This window comes from Ictalurus furcatus, chromosome 9 (genome assembly GCF_023375685.1).
Source record: "Ictalurus furcatus strain D&B chromosome 9, Billie_1.0, whole genome shotgun sequence".
In the NCBI taxonomy this organism is placed as follows: domain Eukaryota; kingdom Metazoa; phylum Chordata; class Actinopteri; order Siluriformes; family Ictaluridae; genus Ictalurus; species Ictalurus furcatus.
This window is the reverse complement of record NC_071263.1, coordinates 25,039,417-25,061,970: the sequence shown is the minus strand read 5'-3', so window position 1 is coordinate 25,061,970 and position 22,554 is coordinate 25,039,417. Positions and strand designations below refer to the sequence as shown.

The window sequence follows — 22,554 nt, the reverse complement described above, 5'->3', positions numbered from 1 at the left end:
TATATATATATATATATATATATATATATATATATATATATATATATATATATATATATAAATTAGTATTTGTCTTTCCCCAGGGATTGGTACAAATGCCAGGTTGAATTACATTCTGTTGTAGGTGTGACATTGAATTTGACTCCCTGCATTATCCTTTGTTTATTTTATCCATCATTGCGACACTTGAACTTGTCTACCACTCGTAGGTTTTTGCAAATTATCATTTCATTTGTAAATGCATTTAAAGTAAATCCATCAGTGAGTGATCGTCAGCTGATGAATGCACGCGAAGAACCAAATTGATTCATTTTAAAGCATCTCATTTCAATATATTTTGGTACATTTAACAAAAAAAAATTGTTATTTAAACATTTTAAAAACTTTTCTACGCACCCACTGATCACTACACAATTACACCACTGACCACTAGGGGTCCTCGGAAACACTGCACTAGACGGTGGAGTACTCTGTGCATAGTGTAAGTGTACAGTACTTCATCTGGGACACAACATTAGTATTTACGCTCCAAAGCGTGTTTTCGGAACAGAAGTAACGTAGTGAGTAAATGTGCCACGTGCAGACCAACTAATCGATAATGAGATTCGTTGACAACGATTTTCATAATTGATTATTATGGATTTTAGAGATTAGTTGTTGCAGCTCATATATATATATATATATATATATATATATATATATATACATATACATATACATACACACACACACACACACACACACACACACGACAGCTCTAAAAGTGATCATGGTGTCCTTCCACTGGCTGATAGAAGCAGTAGTCCTGTTTTTTTCCCCCCTGATTTAACAGACAGCTTGTCAAGTTCAGGTGCGTGCGTGCTGGAAAACCCTGAAATATGAGCCTCATTTCCATTGCAGAAACTTTTACAGGAACAGTTTTAGTTCTCGGGCTGTAGTTCCAGGAACCTTTTGAGTTATTCATGAAGCTGGAACTATTAGGGTGGATCTTGGTGTCCTGATGCATTTGTTTCCGAGTTATGGTCTGATTTGTTTGCCTCTAGTGGAACATCAATTCTGGCAAGAAAGACCAAACGCTTAAAATTGAGCTTCATGTACACAGATACGGTTTTCAAATGTTTCACCAGCGTTAAAATTATATTCATGTAACACAGTAATACGTACATACAGTCTCGCCCTGCTTCCATGCTGACTGTGTGTGCTGAATGTTTCATTATTTTAAATTTGTTTCTTTCTTCCTTCCTTTTTCTTTCTTCCTATGTTTTCTCCTGCTCGGTGTCTGTCTCCAGGGCACGGTTAGGGATGCCCCAGTTTCTAAGCACAGAAGCTCAGAGTCTGCTGAGAGCACTGTTTAAGAGGAACCCCACCAACAGACTAGGTAATACACACACACACACTCACTCACTCACTCACTCACACACTCACTGTATTACTATCCTTGTGAGTAACTTCCATTGACTTAATTATTAATGCTATGCTCCACCTAACCCTCAACCTAACATTAACCTCAGTAACCAAAAGGAAACTTTTAAATATATATATTTTTTAATTAAGGCTGTAAAAATGCTGTAATTCTTCTGAGAACCGAGTAATTGTGAGGACATTTAACACAGTGCTACCATTGTGATCGTTCTCACTAATGGCAGGATATGTACACACACACTTCTCATAGATTCAAACACTGCACCCATGCTGTTGTGTGTGTGTGTGTGTGTGTGTGTGTGTGTGTACAATGCATCAGAAATTCAACTTCTGCTTCTGATTTCTGTGCATGTTACTGATTGATTGCAGGCTCTGGGCCAGACGGTGCTGAGGAAATCAAACGTCACTCCTTCTTCTCAACCATTGACTGGAATGTAAGATTCTGATTGATTGATTGATTGATTTTATTTTGTAACCAGGCGGTTTTTTACGTTCTCCGTGCGCTGTTAAAAACGTCGACGAGTTCGTACGCTCGGATGATGACGACGTGTAAAGAATGAGTTTCCGATCAAATTTCAACGGAACCTCAAATGATGTCGATCAAGACCGTTTTATTTCTTTAGCTTTGAGCACAAGTTTCGAGGCTAACGCAGTGAAGAAATCATTCAAGCTTCTGATAGCTTCCTGCTTTGTACAGACTGGGCGTCATGGCATGAGGAATTAAAGAGGACAGGGTAGGATGTAATACGAAAAAGAATCAGCATCCTGAGTGTTTTATTCTTCTTACACCACTGTGGTTTTACTTTTTCAGTAAATAAAGGACGTCATACCTTTTTAACAGTTTATAGTTTTATTTACTGTGTTGAAATGTTCATGAAACAACGTACTTCCTGGTTATTATGCATTCTGACCGATCAGATTGTGTGTGTATCAGCTTTTATAGGCTGCTGGTTTACTAGCATACTAATGTCTTCTGTTTTGTGTGTGTGTGTGTGTGTGTGTGTGTGTGTGTGTGTGTGTGTGTGTTTCAGAAACTCTTTCGTCGGGAGATCAAGCCGCCATTTAAACCAGCCGTGGCTCGACCTGACGACACCTTCTACTTCGACTCAGAGTTCACCTCCCGCACCCCCAAAGGTGAGAGGTCAGAGGTCAAGCCTAGAAATGAAGCATTATATACAGTACTGATGAAAACAAAACCCAAAATAAATCAAAATAATTTTATATTTTATCATCTTCAAAGTAGATGTCCTTTTTGGAAAGCAATGAAATGAATGGAAAGCCATGAAAGCAAGATTTCTTACTGTATTAGGTTTTTAACTATGTACTCTGTACTAAATGTATACAATTGGTTGGGGTGTGTGTGTGTGTGTTAGACTCCCCTGGTGTTCCCCCGAGCGCCGGAGCTCATCAGCTCTTCCGTGGCTTCAGTTTCGTGGCCACGGCACTGCTCGAGGAGGAGGGCACAGAGGAGTCCGCTCAACCCCCTCCCCACCCTGTGGTCCAGGTGAGTGCTCTGTATATGTCAATCGTCTGCTAAACCCCGCCTCCTAGCTTTCCTTCTGCTGGTTTGGAATTTCCATGTTGTATTATCGTTTCATCCGAATCATCTACATGATTGTAAGGAAAAGTAAGCAAGGCAGCAACTCGTTCTCTATCAGTGGTATAAAATAAACAACATGTACAGAATAAATAAACCACTGGCTGGAACAGCAGATGTGGACCAGCAGGAAACGCACAACATTGTGAGCATGAAGTTACTTTTAGTTTCCACTAGATGGAGACATTTGTACAGGAAAGTGTTCCCTTTCAGCTGAATTATGCGAGAATATTTCTGATGTGCTTTAGAGAAACATCTAAATTCAAGCTTGGTGTAATGCAACATTTAATAATATCGATGAATCACCCTGTGTGTGTGTGTGTGTGTGTGAGCAGCAGCTGCACGGTAAGAACACGGTGTTCAACGATGGCTACGTGCTAAAGGAGGATATCGGCATGGGGTCGTTCTCCGTGTGCAAGCGCTGCGTCCATAAAGCCACCAACACGGAGTACGCGGTCAAGGTCCGTCCCCGACACGCGCACACACATCGCAGGGTCAGGGGTCAGTCAGACCGCTGCCTGGGTGTCAGTAGATGATTGACGAGGAAGTTATCAACGTTAACATGTAATAAATGTGATTTGTCCTGAAGGTCATCAATAAAACAAACACCGATCCTTCAGAAGAGATCGAGATTCTGTTGCGGTACGGCCAACATCCCAACATCATCACGCTGAAAGATGTACGTATGAACAAACACTTCCCTATAAAGCTTCAGCATGATGAAAGACACAAGACAAAATTGCCCAATAGCGTTGCATTCCCTTTATACCACAGCAATCGTGCCATAGTTTTTTTTTTGGGGGGGAGGGGGTGGTTTCGAGGGGGGGGGACACAACGCATTCTAAGTTCTGTCCATATTTATTTGTCATGTTGTGGAACAATTCTTAATATAAGTCAGTCTCTATTATCTCTAATGTCAATGCCCTTTCTTCAACAAACCCTTTCTCGAACCTCTCGCTGCCATTTTCAGCATTTAACACTGCACATCACATGACCGGTGATATTGACATGATTCTTATCCTTATTCTGATCTTGTTCGTATTATGCTTATTCTGCACAATTTAAATATAAAATAGAGATCATCTGGAACACAATTATGAATGAAATTTTAAAGAAAAGACTGACTGTTAAACTTGATCCACTGTCTAAATGCTGCATTTTTAATTGCCTTTCGGGCCTTTAACAAACAAAATAGCAAGCAATTATTAATATACCACATTGTGTGAAATAACAACTCTCTAAATAAACACCACAAACCTGCTGAAGAAACACAGAGCGCTTTCTTTTTTTCTTTCTTTCTTTCTTTCTTGTCGCTGCCAGCCTAATGCCATCGTTGACTTTGTCTATTCGGAGTCTGTAAAGCTGATGTAATTATGTAACGTAACTGCTAACGTTGTTTGAGATTCGGAAGAGCTGTGTGTGCGAATTGAAGAAGAGCACGTGTGTTTGCATGTGCAGATGTATGATAACGGGAAGCTGGTTTTCCTGGTGACGGAGCTGATGCGAGGCGGTGAGCTGCTCGATCGGATCCTCAAACAGAAGTTCTTCTCCGAGAGAGAAGCCAGCGCCGTGCTGCACACCATCACCAAGACCGTGGAGTATCTGCACTCTCAGGGGGTTAGAACACGCACACACACACACACACACACGCATTCACACATCAATTGTATCCGCTCCAGCACTTGTTTTCAGAGTTCACACTCAACGACCTGAGAAGAAATGGCTCCTAAGAACTCACACACACACACACACACACACACACACACACACACACACACACACACACACACACACACACACAATGCCATTGTTTTCATCAAGATAAATGACAGAATGTGTATAATGACCTGAATCCTGTATTGTTTTAGTTTGGAAGTGTGTGTGTAAGTCTAATGCTGACTGCAATCTTCTGTAGGTTGTACACAGAGACCTGAAGCCCAGTAACATCCTGTACGTCGATGAATCTGGAAATCCGGAGTCTCTGCGGATCTGTGACTTCGGTTTCGCTAAACAGCTCCGTGCAGATAACGGCCTCCTGATGACTCCCTGCTACACGGCTAACTTCGTCGCTCCTGAGGTAAAGCATTGGCCACGAATGTACCCAATTCCCTCCTTACCCCAAATGCAGTCAGCCAGCCAATGAAATTCTGTCTCAGTCATAATCTACTCTGTTAACATCTGCCTTAAACTATTTAGGGCGTCAGTGACATCATGTACTTACTACGAACTTATTCACTTCTGGGGAAATTATTGGCAGAAATGCAAAAACTGCACATAAAGAAAGTTGATATGTATGTTAGTACACCTCCGGTGAAAAGTTTGGAGACTGAAATGTTTCTCATGACCTGAAGGTGTATGATTTAAATGTTCGAAGTCGGTGTTGTAGACAAAAATATAATCGTGCCGACATATTCATTTCTTTCATTAGAAAACGAACATTTTATTTACAGAAAATATTTTTTTTTAAACGGACGACTCGGAGTGAAATGTTCCGAAAAGCAGCCGATAAGAGTCCGGCGTCGGTGTGAACTCCTTTAACACTGTTTAAAAAGCATCTCGGAGAAATTCCTCAAGAAATCTGACGAGAAAACGCCAAGAATACATTTCTGGAAATTCTAGGCGGAAAGGCCGTCTGCTCTGAAGATGCTAAAATAAAAGAGGCATTATCCGAGTCTGTCGGAGAGAAGGATCTACCGCCTTTATGATCCGCCAAAAGAGGTGATACCTGACGTTTGCGTAGCCATTAACGCCCGGTTGGGTGCCTCAGGAAGAGAATATCAACCTGATAACAAGTGTTAAAATACGAAATTATTTTGATTTATTTGGGATTTTTTTTATCACGACATAATTCCCATAGTTCCATTTGTGTTACTCCAGAGTTTTGATGACTTTTATTATTCTTCTAAAATGTGGAAAAATAAAAATAAAGAATGAGCGTGTCTAAACTATTGACCGGTAGTGTACATTAAAGTGCAAATACACAACAGTGTGAGATGAGTGCAGGACCAAGAATGTAAACGGAACAGGACAATATATATACACATGAACTCTGTCTAAAGCGGCAATAAGTTGAATGGTCTCTAAAAATTCCTCGAATTCCACTTGATTTTGTCAGAAAACTATAGTTGCAGCTTTAACCTCTGACTGTTGCAAAGTGCTGACACCGGAGACTCCTTCCAAAAATAAATGCCTCCTCACAGAAAACTTCACCATGTCACCAATTAAACAAGTTAAAAAAAAAAAAAAAAAAGTTTCTCTGGCATGTGCATCAAATCAGTCCCTGTGTAAGCTGTTACTACACTAGCAGTGACATATTAGAACAATTGCATATATATATATATATATATATATATATATATATATATATATATATATATATATATAATATGTGTGTGTATGTACATATATATATATATATATATATATATATATATATATATATATATATATATATATATAATATAGTATTGCATAACATTGTGTGTTTTGTGTGTGTGTGTGTAAATATAGGTGTTGAAGAGGCAGGGTTATGATGAGGCATGTGACATTTGGAGTTTGGGAGTGTTGCTGTACACCATGATAGCAGGGTGAGAACACATTTTCACACACACACACACCCACCTGTTCACTCATCACCATCCTGACACGTGCAAATAAACATTCGACGCTTGTCTCATGTGTGTCTCTGTGTACTTCCAGTTTCACTCCTTTTGCTAATGGTCCAGAGGACACGCCGGAGGAGATCCTGGGTAGGATAGGAAGCGGACATTTCACCCTGACCGGGGGCAACTGGGACGCGGTGTCTGACGCAGCCAAGGTGACACACAGAGCTAGGTCGATAATCTGTTATGGAGAATGTTAACAATAATAAATCCCGGTCAGTTTATTTTATCGCTTACAGAGATATGGCGCAGATAGAATATTGCCACAAATTAACCAACGGAATACATTCACGGGTAACTAAACCGGATAACGCTTGCATAACTATAACGTAGACGTCACGCGGTTTGGCAAAGAATGTCCGGGGCACCTTTATGCACACAGGTGTTGATAAGACATGAGGAAACAGAAGAGTTTCTATCAATACTTTTTGTCTCAAGTGGCACAGTCAGGTCTCTCCAACAGTGGGGGGGGGGGGGGGGGTTGTCAGTATCTCCAGGATTGAACGCAAAATCAAGAATACTCTGCAATATTTGAAGGAGCTTGCCGTTTTTTTTTTTTTTTTTTTTAAATTACTGCAGATTTGGGCCAAGACGCGTCAGTTTAGGTCATCACAATGTGCATTCAGTCAAAGCGCTCTTCGATTCATGAGTATGGCTAAAAGGTCTCATTTAAAAACAAATGTGTAGGATCTGGAGTCTAACGTGTAGGATCTGGAGTCTAGGATGTGTAGGATCTGGGGTCTAGGATGTGTAGGATCTGGTGTCTAAGGTGTGTAGGATCTGGGGTCTAACATGTGTAGGATCTGGGGTCTAACATGTGTAGGATCTGGGGCCTAAGGTGTGTAGGATCTGGAGTCTAGGATGTGTAGGATCTGGGGTCTAAGATGTGTAGGATCTGGAGTCTAGGATGTGTAGGATCTGGTGTCTAAGGTGTGTAGGATTGGAGTCTAAGATGTGTAGGATCTGGAGTCTAGGATGTGTAGGATCTGGGGTCTAAGATGTGTAGGATCTGGAGTCTAGGATGTGTAGGATCTGGGGTCTAAGATGTGTAGGATCTGGGGTCTAAGATGTGTAGGATCTGGGGTCTAGGATGTGTAGGATCTGGGGTCTAGGATGTGTAGGATCTGGGGTCTAGGATGTGTAGGATCTGGGGTCTAGGATGTGTAGGATCTGGAGTCTAGGATGTGTAGGATCTGGGGTCTAGGATGTGTAGGATCTGGGGTCTAGGATGTGTAGGACCTGGAGTCTAAGGTGTGTATTATCTGGTGTCTAAGATGCTGCGTGTCTGTTCTAAACACACACTATGTGTAGGATCTGGTGTCTAAGATGCTGCATGTCTGTATTAAACACACACTGTGTGTAGGATCTGGTGTCTAAGATGCTGCGTGTCTGTTCTAAACACACACTGTGTGTAGGATCTGGTGTCTAAGATGCTGCGTGTCTGTTTTAAACACACACTGTGTGTAGGATCTGGTGTCTAAGATGCTGCGTGTCTGTTTTAAACACACACTGTGTGTAGGATCTGGTGTCTAAGATGCTGCATGTGGACCCTCATCAGAGACTAACAGCGAAGCAGGTGCTCAAACACCCTTGGATTGTGCAGAGAGATCAGCTACCAAACAGCCAGCTGCAGCACCAGGATGCCAAGCTCGTCAAGGTAAATCCTTCAGTCCTTACACACCACTAAACCCCTAAACATTCAGCCATTACTAACTGAGGTTACTAGACACATGCCAAGCTGGCTACTCGGGGGGGCCTTAGTGTGAGCATAGATACTTGTAATGGTTGTTCATTCATGGTGAGATAGGGAGGGGTTTACTAATCCATCCCTGCCTTCACCTGACACCTGCATACTCCAACTCTCATCCTGACTACAGAAGCTTAACCCCCATAACTCTTGCAGTCTCCGCCTTCCCAGAAACCTCCATTATTTGTCAGAATAATGTCATTGTCATAGTTTGGCCACAGCATCATCAAACAGGTTTTCACCTGATCACTACACATCTCTCTCTCTCTCTCTCTCTCTCTCTCTCTCTCTGTATGTGACAGGGGGCGATGGCTGCCACCTACTCGGCCCTGAAGAGTTCCCAGCCGACCCCCGAACTCAAACCTATCGAGTCCTCGTTTCTCGCCCAGAGACGTGTGAAAAAGCTACCCTCTACCTCTCTGTAGATACACAGAGAGCACGACGGAGAAGGAGCGCACCACTGAAGGGAACAAAAGCAGTACTGTACGAAAGCCACTCTGAAGCTCTGTGGACTGAAAACGCTCTCTTCACCTCGCACGTGCCATCAGCAGGCTCACAGAGCTTAGACAAGCCGTCAATCAGAGTAGACAGTGGCTGTGATTGGCAGATGGACATTGGAGCACCAGGGTTTCAGTGTTCCATAAAGGGTGTGTGTGTGTGTGTGTGTGTGTGTGTGTGTGTGTGTGTGTGTGTGTGTGTGTGTGTGGAAGAGTGCCAGATAGAGCTACAAGCTCCCATTAGGAAGCAGTCAATATTGGTGGCCTGTTTGTGGTCCTGCTGTTCTGTTTTGTTTGTTTCCGTTTATTCGTCTACGATGTGGGGTTTTTTCCTGTTTGCTTTGTTTAATGTAAATGGCTAAATCAGTTTGATCCTGACTCTGAGTCTGGAATACAAAGAGACTATACACAGACTGGGAATGTTTAAGCATCTTTTTTTTTTTTTGTGCTATGGATATAAAAGCATGACAGTTGAGACTCTGACCAAGTGCATTGTGGGTACATGGGGTAGTTTTGCATGGCTGCTGTGTAAAATGCTGTGTCGTTGCTTCACATGCTGCACATTGCTTTGTGACACACTTTTGCACAGGGTTCTGGCTGTTCCAGTGTTTCCTTGCTTTTTTAAGTGTATAAAAACAGGATGATGATGGTGATGATGATGATGAATTAAATCTCCCAGGCCCGAGGCTCTGTAGTGACATTGCTAAAGTCTTGTATTTTTCAATGCCGTGATTTTTCTGGATGTTGACTGCTGTCTTCTGTGTTTTCATTGTTAGTTGCTTATGATTCTGTTGTTTTGTTCATTCCGTCAAAGGAAAGTAAAATAATTTTATAAACGCATGCTGAGCACAACTGAGAAAAAGGTAAGAGCCAGAGAAGTGACTGCAGGCCTTTGTATTTGTTGTTGTGTGTGTTGATTTTGTTTTTGTTTTTTTTTAAAATATATATTATAATCTGTTTTTCTTGTGTTCAGATGCCAGTCGTGAAAGTGTATGGATTGGTAATTTGCTGTCACACACGCTTAATATAGAGGATTCCTTCCCAGACATAATATCTGAACTTGTATTCAGGTCTCTGATCATTTCAAATAGGGGGGGGGGGGGGGGGCGGCTACAGAAACTCCACCCATCTCTCCTTGTTTTCTGCTAAATGACACTGACTTTAGGAAGGACATGCATGCTGTCATAGTCTAGATTTTGACAGACATTTTCAAAATCATCATCTGCCTTGTGGTATGGTGTCAAAACGATTCACAGGTTCATCTGTCATTTTGGCCAGACAGGAGGGAGAGTTTTCACATTTCATATATTTGCACCCCCCCCAAAACATTATATTAATATATATATATATATATATATATATATATATATATATATATATATATATATATATATATATATATATAGTTATATAGTTATATATATATATATATATATATATATATAGTTATATTGAATCATTTAGGAGTGATTCAGAATGAAATGTTGTGTACTGAATCATTAGCAGATGGCTCAATATGAAAAATTTAAATTATGAATCACTATAAAATGGGTTCGGTTTAAGTTATGATTCACTCCTAAATGATTCCCTTAAGAGCCTCTTATAAATATCGCTTTGCTTTTCATATTGAATCGCTTATTATTAAATGACTCAACTGATCCAATGATTCACTCCTAAATGATTCCCTTATGAGCCTCTTACAGATATCGCTTTGCTTTTCATATTGAATCGCATATCACTAAATGACTCAACTGATCCAGTGATTCACTCCTAAATGATTCCCTTATGAGCCTCTTACAGATATCGCTTTGCTTTTCATATTGAATCGCATATCACTAAATGACTCAACTGATCCAGTGATTCACTCCTAAATGATTCCCTTATGAGCCTCTTACAAACATCGCTTTGCTTTTCATATTGAATCGCTCATCACTGAATGACTCAACTGATCCAATCGATCGCTAGCCAAAGACTCGATTAGGTGTAGACATTGAATCACTCCTTAACAACTCTGTGGTCATTATACTTAACTGAAAGGGCGGTGTGTGGTAGAGCAGTGTGTGACAGCTGATGGTGTTTTAGGGCAGAGTAATTATGTGACGCGTCTTTGTACTGTACATGTTGTTAAAGTATATTATATATATTTTCCTGTGTTCAGAAGCGATTTGGTTTCTAGACCAAGGAAGTTTGGTCGAAAACTTCTTTCCTCCTGTTTGCTTCAGAGATTTGACCTAAAGTGGCACTTGCTTTCTTCATGTCTTCTGTAAAGAAAAAGAAAAAATGCTTTAAAAAAAAAAAAGTCTCTTTCTATACTTTAGGAAGGATGGGTATTTATTTGATGTGGGCTGCTCAAATGGTTTGTAACACTGATCCCGGGGGGGGTGTACGGTGCTTTCTGTGTGTGTTTGTATGCGTGTGCTCGTGTTGTTGGGATGACAGTCTTCTAGAGTGTATGTTCTTGTTCTCTGAAGAACCAGAGTCAGGTCTATTCAGTTCCTGATGCATTTCTATTAAACTCAGTTTTTCTGCCCTCCACTTTCACCGTTTCTGCTTCTGTTGCATTTCTGTGGCTCAAACTTGTACACGGAGCCGCGTGGTATAATCTGCTCCACCGTACGTGAAGCCTCATCACATGTAACCTGCTCTATCTTTCGTTTTAGTGTTGTACTTAACTACAAAAAAGCCAAGAAGATAAAATACAGCCGCTCAGCCCTTCATGAGACAAACCCAAAGGAAGAGAAAATACACAGATATTATAGCACAGGATATGACTTCTCATTATCAGCACAATTTGACATTTATTCCTGTTTGTACTCATTTGCCGCTTTTTTCTAAACTGATTTTGTATAAAATAAAATCGCGCCCTAGGGTTTTGCTCATTGGCGGACTCAGGATTTGAACTCTCAGCCGTACGTGCCATCACTTTTAAACAAACCAAACTGTTTGTTTATTCACATTTACGATGAATTCCTCAGAGCCGAGATCAAGTGGCTAAGGGAATTCTGAAAAAAAGACCTCAAACCCAAAAAGTGATGCACAGTGTCATCAGAGAAGTGTAATTTTTGGCGATTGTGCACTGTGTTGATTCTGTACTCTGTTTGTTTGTTATCTCCTTATTGGATTACTGTGACGTTTGCAGTTATACATGAGGATTTGGTTCTTTGTGATCTCTTCATGATTCATTTTTGGAAAAAACAAAAAACAAAAATCAGGTCTTTAAAAAATAAATTAATTAATTAAATTCCTCGAAAATGCCTATTTTCCACATTTTCACCCCTGCCAGTTCCCTTTAACCAGCCAGCTCTCTCGGATCATTCGATTCGGGGAGGGTGAAGGCTAACGTGCTTCCTCTGAGACGCATGAAACCATCCAACGGCACCTTTCCAAACTGCTGCTCATGCTGCATCACAGGGCAGTGTAACATACTCGCTATCTGCACTCTTCCGCATGTGTGATCTCATAGACATCCTTGATTTGGCTAGTGATTGACAGGAGAGAGAGTGCATGGCAATTTTTGCTCCTTCGGCTCCCGGACATGGGCGCCTGTGGCGCTGTGAGGATTTTGAACTTGCGATCTTCTTACGATGGGGCGAGTCTGTGCTATTTCTGCTTACATCCTAAAAAGAGTTTAAAATAGTGTGCTTATTTAGCTCTGGTACACTTTAAAGGAAAGCTCTAGCATTTGAAACATGTTTATCTGCTGCAGGTGCATAATGGGATGGATGAGAATTACGAAAACTGGAAATTCTCATAATGAATTCGAACTGGCAGACTGTGGTCCAGACCTGGATTATTAACTGAGTATTTAAAAAAATATATATATACATTGTCCATAGCGACTGTTTTCTAAAAATGAACCACATATTTGTCATTTTGACTTTGTACTTTGAACTTAGCCTTTCATAGAATTTTCAGTTTATTTAACAACATAAACTCATCTGTTCAGGGTCCCTGTGGCTCTTTCCAGAATGGATTCATGACGAAGTGCCGAAACAAAACATCAGCGCTTCACGTCGTCTTGTTTACTGCCATCAGCTAATCACCGTTTAGCCATGTTAGTTGCTTATCCAGATGTTTCTAAGCACGGAACTATATATAATTGGACCTTTTTATCAATTTTGGTTGAATACTCCTTATCTAAGGTCTCTTGTTGAACTCAAATTAGTGCAGCTTATTACAACACCAAAGTGGGGGAGGTTAAATCCGGAATGCAATGCTGTGTATCCCTTTAACTCTAACAAACCTGACCTAAAGAGAGAGCATCAGCTAAAACAGCTTTCCAGCATCACTGCACATTTTAGTGCTTTCCCTGTACTAACTCATCTGACTCAGCTCACAGAGGATGGACTGAATTAACCTCACGCGCTCAATATGGCCAGCTGGAGTCACGCAGCACAGACCTTGTCCCGGATTCCTACAATAAGATAAGAGCAAAGGTTGGGTTGAACCCTGGTGCGACGAAATGATGATGCTCATGTACGTGTGCGAGGTCATGAAATAACGCCATGACAGACAGTCGTACTGATTTGATACAGGAATTGTCTGTGTAGTCTATATTTATGACAGGGTCTGTATTTTAGGTTCCATTTAATTAGAGTATTGATTGACACGGTGTTTTATGTAGCACAGTGTATCCATGCCTGTCATTTGTTAAACCTCTCAAAAATAAAACTCTGTATTTGATGTGAGCATTCATTCTTTGTTTTTGTGTAGTACGCAATGTCAGTGATATTATTATTATTATTATTATTATTATTATTATTTTATTTCTTTTCTGTTTTTTTTATTATTATTCTAGGACCTCTGGATCATCCAGTTGCTGTCGATATTGAGGAATTAAGGTTGCTGTGCTCTGTAGCAGTGACTGAAATGCTCACAGCAGTTTGGAGAGGGTTTTTATTGAGCAGAATGTATTTGCGGTTCATCATCAGTGCTGCATGACTGTGATTTTCATTACTTAAGCGATGACTGACTCAGCAGTTTTCATTATAACTAAAATACCCCCACAATCGACACGAACAAAGAGTGTGGGAATGTTTGTTTCGTTTTGAATCCCACAAACGGGTAAGTAGACAATTTTACAAACACTTCAAGAAAAAGTCAGTCTGCAAGCTGTCTAAAACCATGTTAGCTACAGCTGCCTTGCAGAATCTGCAAAAATATATATTTTACATTAATAATAAGAGGGATCATAAAAATTGCGTTTAGTTCTGCCCTGAATAAGCTTTTTCACATAACAGATGATTACATATAGTCCACAAGACACAATAAAAACTGAATTTACACAAATGAACCAGTTCAAAAGTTTACACACGCTTGATTCTTAATCCCGTGTCGTTACCTGGATGATCAACGACTGTTTTTATGTTTTGTGATCGTTGTTCATGAGTCCCTTGTTTGTCCTGAGCGGTTAAACTGCACACTGTTCTTCAGGTCCTGCACATTCTTTACTTTTCCAGCACCTTCTACATATTTGAGCCCTTTCCAACAGCGACTACATGATGTTGAGATCCATCTTTTCACACTGAGGACACACTGATGGACTCATACACGACTATTACTAAAGATGCAAACATTCAGTGATGCTCAAGAAGGCAACACGATACATTAAGAGCCGGGGGGTGTAAACTTTTGAACAGAATGATCGGTGTAAATTATTATTTTGTCTTCCGGGAAATGTGTGAGTATCTTTATGCAGCTGCTGAAGAGCAGTACTAAATGGAAAACACAAGATCTTTAAACATCATAAATAATTTACACCGATCATCCATTAAAGTGCTAAAACTTCACCACGTGTACACATTTGTTCTCTTAGCCTTCACATGGTCTCCACACCCAGAACCTCTTATATAATATGTCACATGCATTAATAAAGTAATGGAGCATCCTTTAAGCTGGCAGTTGGGTTTCACAAACAGGTGAACTGCGAGGAAACCATGTTGTCCTTTTTCTAATTGTTTAAACCTGCACCACACACACACAGGGATGCACAAAGGACACTTGAAGTATCCCTTGAATTTCCTTAAGTTTTTTTTTTGTGTGTGTGTGTTTTTGTTTTAATCCAGTGTGTTAATTTGTTCTGCAGAGGTGCCAACATGTACAGCTCATCCATGGCATTTAAAAAACAAAATTTCAAGCTCACTACGGTGATGTACACAGAGACATCTGAACACTACACTTCACTTTTTCTTCAGCATGCGGTTTGATCGCGTGCACATGAAACTCCCCCTGACAGAAAAAGCTCATTATTGAAGTGGAAAAGGCGAGGGGTGTGAGAGAGGTACATTTTTGCTGGTAGTGGTTAGTTTCACTTCACTCTTGGCAGCTCTGCTGCTGAGGTAGATGTGGAGCTGCATCATCCATTCTGACAAGGGTGTGGGTGTTTTTGAGGTTGTGAGTGTCGAGTGTGTGGGTGTATTAAGATATGTGTGTGTAAAGTAGATAATGTGTGGGCTGTGTGTGTGTGTGTGTGCGCGCACTGCCAGTCCTTCACAATCTAATTCAAGGTAAACGTGGGATGCGTCAGTGAACCCTGCTGAAGTTAAGGCCAAAAAACCCACTCACTCTAAACTAGGAATAATCCTGAACTTTTCTACTTACAGCTCGAGTTCATTCAAAAGAAAAGAAAATATAGTGTTGATTGTGATGTGCTACTATTAAAATGTGGTTTCTGCATATATATATATATATATATATATATATATATATATATATATATATATATATATATATATATACACATACATACATACATACATATATATATATATATATATATATATATATATATACACATACATACATACATACATATATATATAAAATCCAGGTTGGTCTGACCAGCTGCCAAAACACAAACCCATCTTTACCAGCTGCTCAATTATTTTTCAGCTTCCTATCTACTGGTCTAAACAGACTGACTTTCAAATTGCCTTACTGTTGCCTTACCCTGCCTTTATCCTGCTCAGGGTCATGGTTAATCTGGAGCCTATCCCAGGAACACTGTATGTAACGTACACCAGAAAGACGGTTAGCACATTTGCCTCGCTCATCCGGGGTTGGGGTTCAAATCCCGCCTCTGCTCTAGGTGGGCGGAGTTTGCTTGTTCTCCTCGTGCTTCAGGGCTTTTCCCCAGGTACTCTGGTTTCCTCCCTCAGTCCAAAGACATGTGTTGTAGGCTGAATGGCATTTCCAAATTGTCTGTAGTCTGAGAGTGTATGTGCGATTGTGCCCTGTGATGGGTTGGTACCCTGTCCAGGATGTCTCTCGCCTTGTGCTCAGAGTTCCCCCATGACCCTGTGTACAGTAGGATAATGGGTATGGAAAATGGGTGGATGTGTGCACCAGACAACAGCAAAGGCACAGAAGTGTCTACACATTTATCTCCATAAAAATATTCAGATTTTATGAATACATATTTTTTTAAAAAGCCCCAATCAGGTGCCTCCCTATTGCTCTGGTGAAACTATACTCAGCAAAAAAAAAGAAACATCCCTTTTTCAGGAGACTGTATTTTAAATATAATTTTGTAAACTTCAAATAAGCTTTACAGATCTTTATTGGAAAGGGTTTAAACGATGTTTTTCGTGCTTGTTCAATGAACCATAAACAATTATTGCACATGCATCTTTGGAACAGTCCTTAAGACACAAACAGTTTACAGGCAGTGGGCAATTACGGTCACAGTTACAGTAAGTTAGGACACTAAAGAGACCTTTCTACTGACTCTGAAAAACACCAGAAGAAAGATGTCTAGGGTTCCTGCTCACCTGCGTGAACATGCCATAGTCCTGCTGCAGGGAGGCATGAGGACTGCAGATGTGTCCAGAGCAATAAACTGCAATGTCTGTAATGTAAGACGCCTAAGACAGCGCTACAGGGAGACAGGAAGGACAGCTGAACATCCTTGCAGTGGAAAATTACATGTAAGCATGTGTCCCCCCCAGACGTGATCGAGAACGTCCCCCCCCCCTTTGTTCAGGGACTCATTACTTCATTTCTGTTCGTCAAATGTCTGTGAAACTTGTTCAGTTTATGTCTCAGTTGTTGAATGTTAATGCAAATATTTACACACGTTAAGAAATTTGCTGGAAATAAAAACCAGCTGAATGTGAGAGGACGTTTCTTTTTTTTTTGCTGAGTATATATTGCATGGCCTATATTTGCATATTGAAACCTGATTGGCTCTTCTAATTTATGATGAAATAACACATTGTCTCATGTGTTCAATGCAATCTCAATGCTAATAATGGGGCTTTCCTGATTCTTAAACAAATAACAGAACAAAAACACCCAGAGTTATATCAGGGAAACCGAAACGTGCTGGATTGGGGAAGATGCTGCAATCAGCATGAGCCACCACTTTAATCTTTATTTATCCCGAAGATTTCCATCACCAAACACTTAACCTGCTTTTCTGTGCCAAGGCCAAAGTGTTCACAAACTAAACCTCAGTGTCGAATAACACGAAGGCCATATCATCATTCCTAACATTATTGGCATTGTGTGTCAGAAGCGCATGAACCACATAAACTCTACAGAGCTGTAGAGCGTCTCTCAAACTTCCTGTGTCTAGACAGTATTGATCGTTATCGTTTATGGGAAGAAGCTTCTGTGGTCTTCCTTTTAACTGAAACATGATCAGGGTGCAGACAGTAGTTGTACAGGCATTATCCTGGAAAGTACTAAATTAAAGCTGACACATTTATGGATTTTTTATCGGTTTACTTTCTCCATTTGCCTGTTGTTAGTTCATTAGCTCTGTCACACTGGATAAGACAAGGAGGAAAATAGTAAGTAAGATGGCGTTCATCTTCTCTTTCCTCTCTTACAGGAAATGGGACAGACAAACTGAGCAAGCACTACCAGTTAGGTTAGAAAGGGTTTTTTTTTCACCTATAAGAGTTCTATTCCTCTAATAACCAACAATTCGATTTTTTTTATTAATTAAAGTATTACCCGTTATATATTTTATTTAATTTTTACTTAAAGTTACATTTAACGTACCTACGTTAGCCACTATAAGCAGTTGTTCCTAACCGGCCTCTCTTTTTAGTCTGTTGAAGATAATAAGAACTTGTAGCTTGTCATGTAACTGAGAAACCTCATTGTGATAGGTCCTATGTCCTGAAGACTTTCCCATGTCAGAAAACTTAGTTACAGCCTTCTGACCCATCAGATTTGAGAATTGAAAAGTGCTATGCTCTGTTTAGGTGTTGTAACAGGTTGAGTGTTTTAAGGGGAGGGTAATGAGGACAGGAGAGGATGGCAGCTAACAAAAACATTGAAATGGTTTCACTTTACGTTCACCTCCATAGTAGATCAGGAGGCTTTCAGAGAAATCTCGATCTAGAAATGACTGTATCACCGATGTAAGAGACGAATAATCCTGTTTATCAGACTGATTGATTGTTAAAAACTTTTTGAAAATTTCCAATTTCCAATTAATCCAATTAATTTCATATCTGCACTCCAGGTGCAGTGTAATATGCCATTTAAAATCATCCTTTTGAAAATGTGACCTTTAAAGCAGTACGCCAAAAACTGATATGAGCTGTGCAGTTACCATGCTGTTTATTTTTCATACAGTGTGAGTCACTATTATTGTGCTTCTGCCTCTTGCTCCATCATTTATCAGTGCCAGAGTCTGTTGCTTAGCAACAAGAGAGTCAAGCCACATCACCAAATGTTACGTTTGAAAGTGGTCCAGCACATGCTCGGCTATTTCTGACCCACGCTGAGAAGGATGACGGAGAGACGAGAGAGGATGATTAATACGGGGCTGTGATGCTGATGATGATGATATGGAGACAGTGTTGCTAAGGGCAAAGAAAAGATGGTTGAAAGGAAAAGGAAATTTGGAGCACAACCTCTTGAGAAAAGGCAAATAAACCCAGGCAGTCTCTGAGGTAGGAGGTTTTACGATGGGAAAGTAAGACGGATGGAGAGAATGGAAACCGTTTGGACAAGAACAGAGAGTGGATGGAGGAGGGAGAGGTAATGCTACTGCCCAATCAGGAGCAGATGCCTCATCGGCTGCATCCAATGGCATCAGAGCTGGCTGCTTCAGTGCAGGGAAGCAGCTCTGCTGCTGTTATTAATGAATGGAGCATCTCTCTGCTAACATCACACCACTCCTCATCTCTCTCTCTCTCTCTCTCTCTCTCTATCTGACAGTCACTCACTTCTCTCCATCTTTGCAGAGGTGAAAACAACCTCAGAGGCTTCTCTACCTTTGGTACCGAGCAAATAATCAACACCTCTGACGCAAAATGAAGCAGCAGCAGGAGGACGAGAGTGCTGATGGCACTCCATCCTGTACAGCTCCACCATCTTCTTCTTCCTCATCTGCCCTGGTTCCACCGCCAACCCGGAGATCCATCTCTATGGGTGACTTCCGTCGCGCCCAGCCTGGTTCTGAGACGCCGTCTGCCCCCGCCACAGCACCGTCCTCCAAACTGGTGACCCCAAGCTCAAGCATGGAGTTTGAGGCGGCTCGACGCCGCCTGCTGGAAGTCGAGGAACGGCGGCGTGTCATCCAGGAAATGGAGCGCCGCTTGGAAGAGCTGCGTGAGATGTTCGTTCGCTCGGAACGTGAAGCGGCTGAGCACGGTGAGCTGGTTGCGCGAGTGGCGGCCACTGCTCAGCAGAGTGAACTTTACGTTTCCGAAAACTCTAAGCGGCTGAAGAAGGGGCTGCGCTTCAAACGGTATCGGCCCACCATCATCTTCTCGTCCATGCTGGGTCTCAGGACGTGTCTGCCATGGCCCGTCAAACTCAAATAGCAGCGGATGAGAAGAACTTTCTCTCGGGTCTCATATAAGGGAAATTATTTCCGAAAGCCCTAAACATTTTTTTAAGTTTTGTTCTTCACGTGATATCTGTTCTGAGGACAGAGATGAGAACACTCATGAGTCCTGCTGCTTTTATGTGAGACTTGTGTAATCTTCGCTGCCGTGTGAGACACCACACTACTGCTCAGAGATCTTGTGTACTGTATGTATGGGAGATGCTTCACTCTCTTTGTGTTGTGGATGTGTGAAGATAGCAGACTGTGTGTGTGTTGTTTTTTTTTTAAGTACGTCTTTGATCTTGAACAGAGAGAGAGACTCAGAGGTGCTGTGAAACTTCACATTATGTGACATTAAGAGACGGAGAGCTCTCAAAACTCTCTTTTTCTATGAGAAACAATTTGCCTACAGCCTCGAATGGTGTAGGGTTGACGTCAGACCTGCGTCTTCAAGTCACATATTGCATTATTTGTGGCGGTTATTATGGATGTAAAGTCCTCGAATGGTGTAGAGTTGATGTTAGACCTGCGTTTGTGGTGGTTGTTATGGATGCTGCTCTTCTCTCTTGGGTTCAGAGCTTGGTCACAGGGGAATGAGCTATCGTCACCTCACTCGTGGCCTCCTGTTAAGTCTCTGCTGGCGAGAAACTCTTCTACTTTCTGTTTGCTTCAGAATGTATGGTAATACCAACAGAACCTCTAGATTAACATCGACTAATAGTCTTTCATGTTGCTGCTTTATCTTAGGCTGGGTTTCTAGAAGGTTCTACTTTTAGTTAATGACACAAGGACCTATGTAAAGTTCATATATCATGTGGTGGTGTTTTTTTTTTTTTTTTTTTTTTTTTAATGTCCGTAAGGGCATGTTTAGTATTTAAACGTTCAGGTATAAGATGAAAACACAGGTGCAAAAGATCATAACCGATGTGGTGGTTTCCGGGTGCATTTTTGGGTGTACGTATACGTCGGCCGGTTCAACAGGGTCGATATGAAGTCACTCTAAGCACCAACGCTGCATTTCTAACTCTATCTGTTGTCTTCTGAGCATTGTCTTTCATTATGATCAACATCAGAAAGTTGTTAGAGCCCAGTCCTGTACATGGTCAGAATGTGATCTCTTTCTGTCTGTGTGCACATTTTTCCTTGTGTACTTGTGAGGCGAAAAAAAAACTGTTTATGAGGCTCAAGAGAAAGTCACCAGGGATTTCTATTCTTGGCAAGTGCAGGTTAGGATAGGAAGATTCTGTGTGTGTGTGTGTGTGTGAGAGAGAGAGAGAGAGAGAGAGAGCGCGAGTGTGTGTGTGTGTGTGTGTGAGTGAGTGTGTGTGTGTGTGTGTGAGAGAGAGAGAGAGAGAGAGTTTGTTTATTGGAGTTGGATTTATGAGGTCTTTACATTTTGAGATGATCTATACTCCTCCATGAGAGTCTCATTTGTGTACTTTGATTAGTAAAAACGCTTAATATTAAGCACGAACGCACAATTTCGTTAGAGATGCAAGAATTTTATTTTGCACTCGATGGAGAAAAGATGTAAACCATTCATTTGACTGTAGTTTTTATCCAGAAGGATGCTCCGAGTGTATTTTTTCCCCCTCACGTTTGCATGAACTGGGTTAGTACACACAAGAACATTACGAAGTATTCCGTTTTCGGGATTGTGAAAGTATTTAAATTAAAATAACGTTATATCGTTATAAGAACACTAGCATTATAAGCAAGTCGGGAAGCAGCGAGCAGCTGACAGGATTTCCAGAACCTTCGGCTTCAAACTCGCGCAACGTAGGGCACGCGCGCACCCTTGACCCCGCCTCCGCTGTCTCTGCGCTGTCACGCATGCGCAGTGCCGAGCCCGCGTTGCTGCAGCGCTGAACCTACGTCACTCGGGTTGATTGTTGAAGTGCTGAGGCTCAGCGCCATGTTGGATTTTAGATCAATTATACTCAAATACTGGTGGTTTTAGACACGTTAGATGTATTATACGTACAGTAAAACACCATTACATCCAATTAATTATATCCACATATACTTTTTAAAATATTACTCCATTTTAACAAACACACAAACTGTTTGAATACTGCTTAATCACAAATATTAATAACAATACTCATTTGGCACTGGACATGATTTTGGACTTGGACAGCTGTGTATGGAATTTATAAGGGCTTTTCTCCCCATCGTTGTGCTCAGCGCTTTAAAGCCCTTTCTACAGTATGTTTGCTCAACTTTCTCATACTGGTTAATTTTTCAACAAAGGGCTACTTATCACCTGAAAAAATATTAATGCCAACATTTCCCCAGTTATGTGCAAGTATATGATAAAATAGGTTAATAATCCACTTCCTGCTACTCCATAATTGTAACAAAACATGAATCTCCATCATTTGTAGAGGTTTAAAATATGTACTGTACACATCTCTGTAATATACACTATATGGCCAAAGGTTTGTAGACACCTGACTATCACACCCACATGTGGGCCTTCCCACATATCTTGGAAGCACACAGTTGTCTAGGTGTCTTTGTGTACTGTAGTATTACAATTTCCCTTCACTGGAACTAAGAGGCCCAAACTTGTTCCAGCATGACAATACCCGTGTGAGGTCCATGAAGACATGGCTTGCCATGTTTGGAGTGGAAGTCCTGCACAGAGCCCTGACCTCAACCCAACTGAACACCTTTGGGATGAACTGGAACACCGACTGAACCCCAGACCTCCTCACCCAACATCACTGCCTGATCTCTCTAATGCTCTTGTGGCTAAATGGGCAAATCCCAACAGCCATGCTCCAAAATCTAGTGGAAAGCCTTCCCAGAAGAGTGGAGGTCATTATAACAGCAAA

General features: G+C 41.1%; 2 protein-coding genes across 7 annotated transcripts in view; both read left to right on the top strand.

Moving 5' to 3' along the window:
- rps6ka1 (ribosomal protein S6 kinase a, polypeptide 1) overlaps positions 1 to 9,611 on the top strand; it is a 94,117-nt gene extending 84,506 nt beyond the window's left edge. For 5 of the 6 annotated variants that reach the window (XM_053632749.1, XM_053632750.1, XM_053632751.1 and 2 more), the window contains 12 exons: positions 1,290 to 1,378; positions 1,792 to 1,856; positions 2,454 to 2,556; positions 2,796 to 2,926; positions 3,355 to 3,480; positions 3,609 to 3,698; positions 4,478 to 4,636; positions 4,935 to 5,096; positions 6,530 to 6,606; positions 6,719 to 6,836; positions 8,201 to 8,338; positions 8,731 to 9,611. In XM_053632749.1, the coding sequence (XP_053488724.1) occupies positions 1,290 to 1,378; positions 1,792 to 1,856; positions 2,454 to 2,556; positions 2,796 to 2,926; positions 3,355 to 3,480; positions 3,609 to 3,698; positions 4,478 to 4,636; positions 4,935 to 5,096; positions 6,530 to 6,606; positions 6,719 to 6,836; positions 8,201 to 8,338; positions 8,731 to 8,853 (1,381 nt within the window). In that variant the 3' untranslated portion in view covers positions 8,854 to 9,611. The other variant, XM_053632752.1, reaches the window with a different exon arrangement.
- An 8,208-nt stretch (positions 9,612 to 17,819) lies between these two features.
- On the top strand, positions 17,820 to 22,554 carry LOC128612493 (TMF-regulated nuclear protein 1-like). The gene has a single exon (XM_053632756.1). It carries the CDS (start codon positions 19,197 to 19,199, stop codon positions 19,707 to 19,709), a length of 513 nt encoding a protein of 170 aa, XP_053488731.1. The 5' UTR covers positions 17,820 to 19,196; the 3' UTR covers positions 19,710 to 22,554.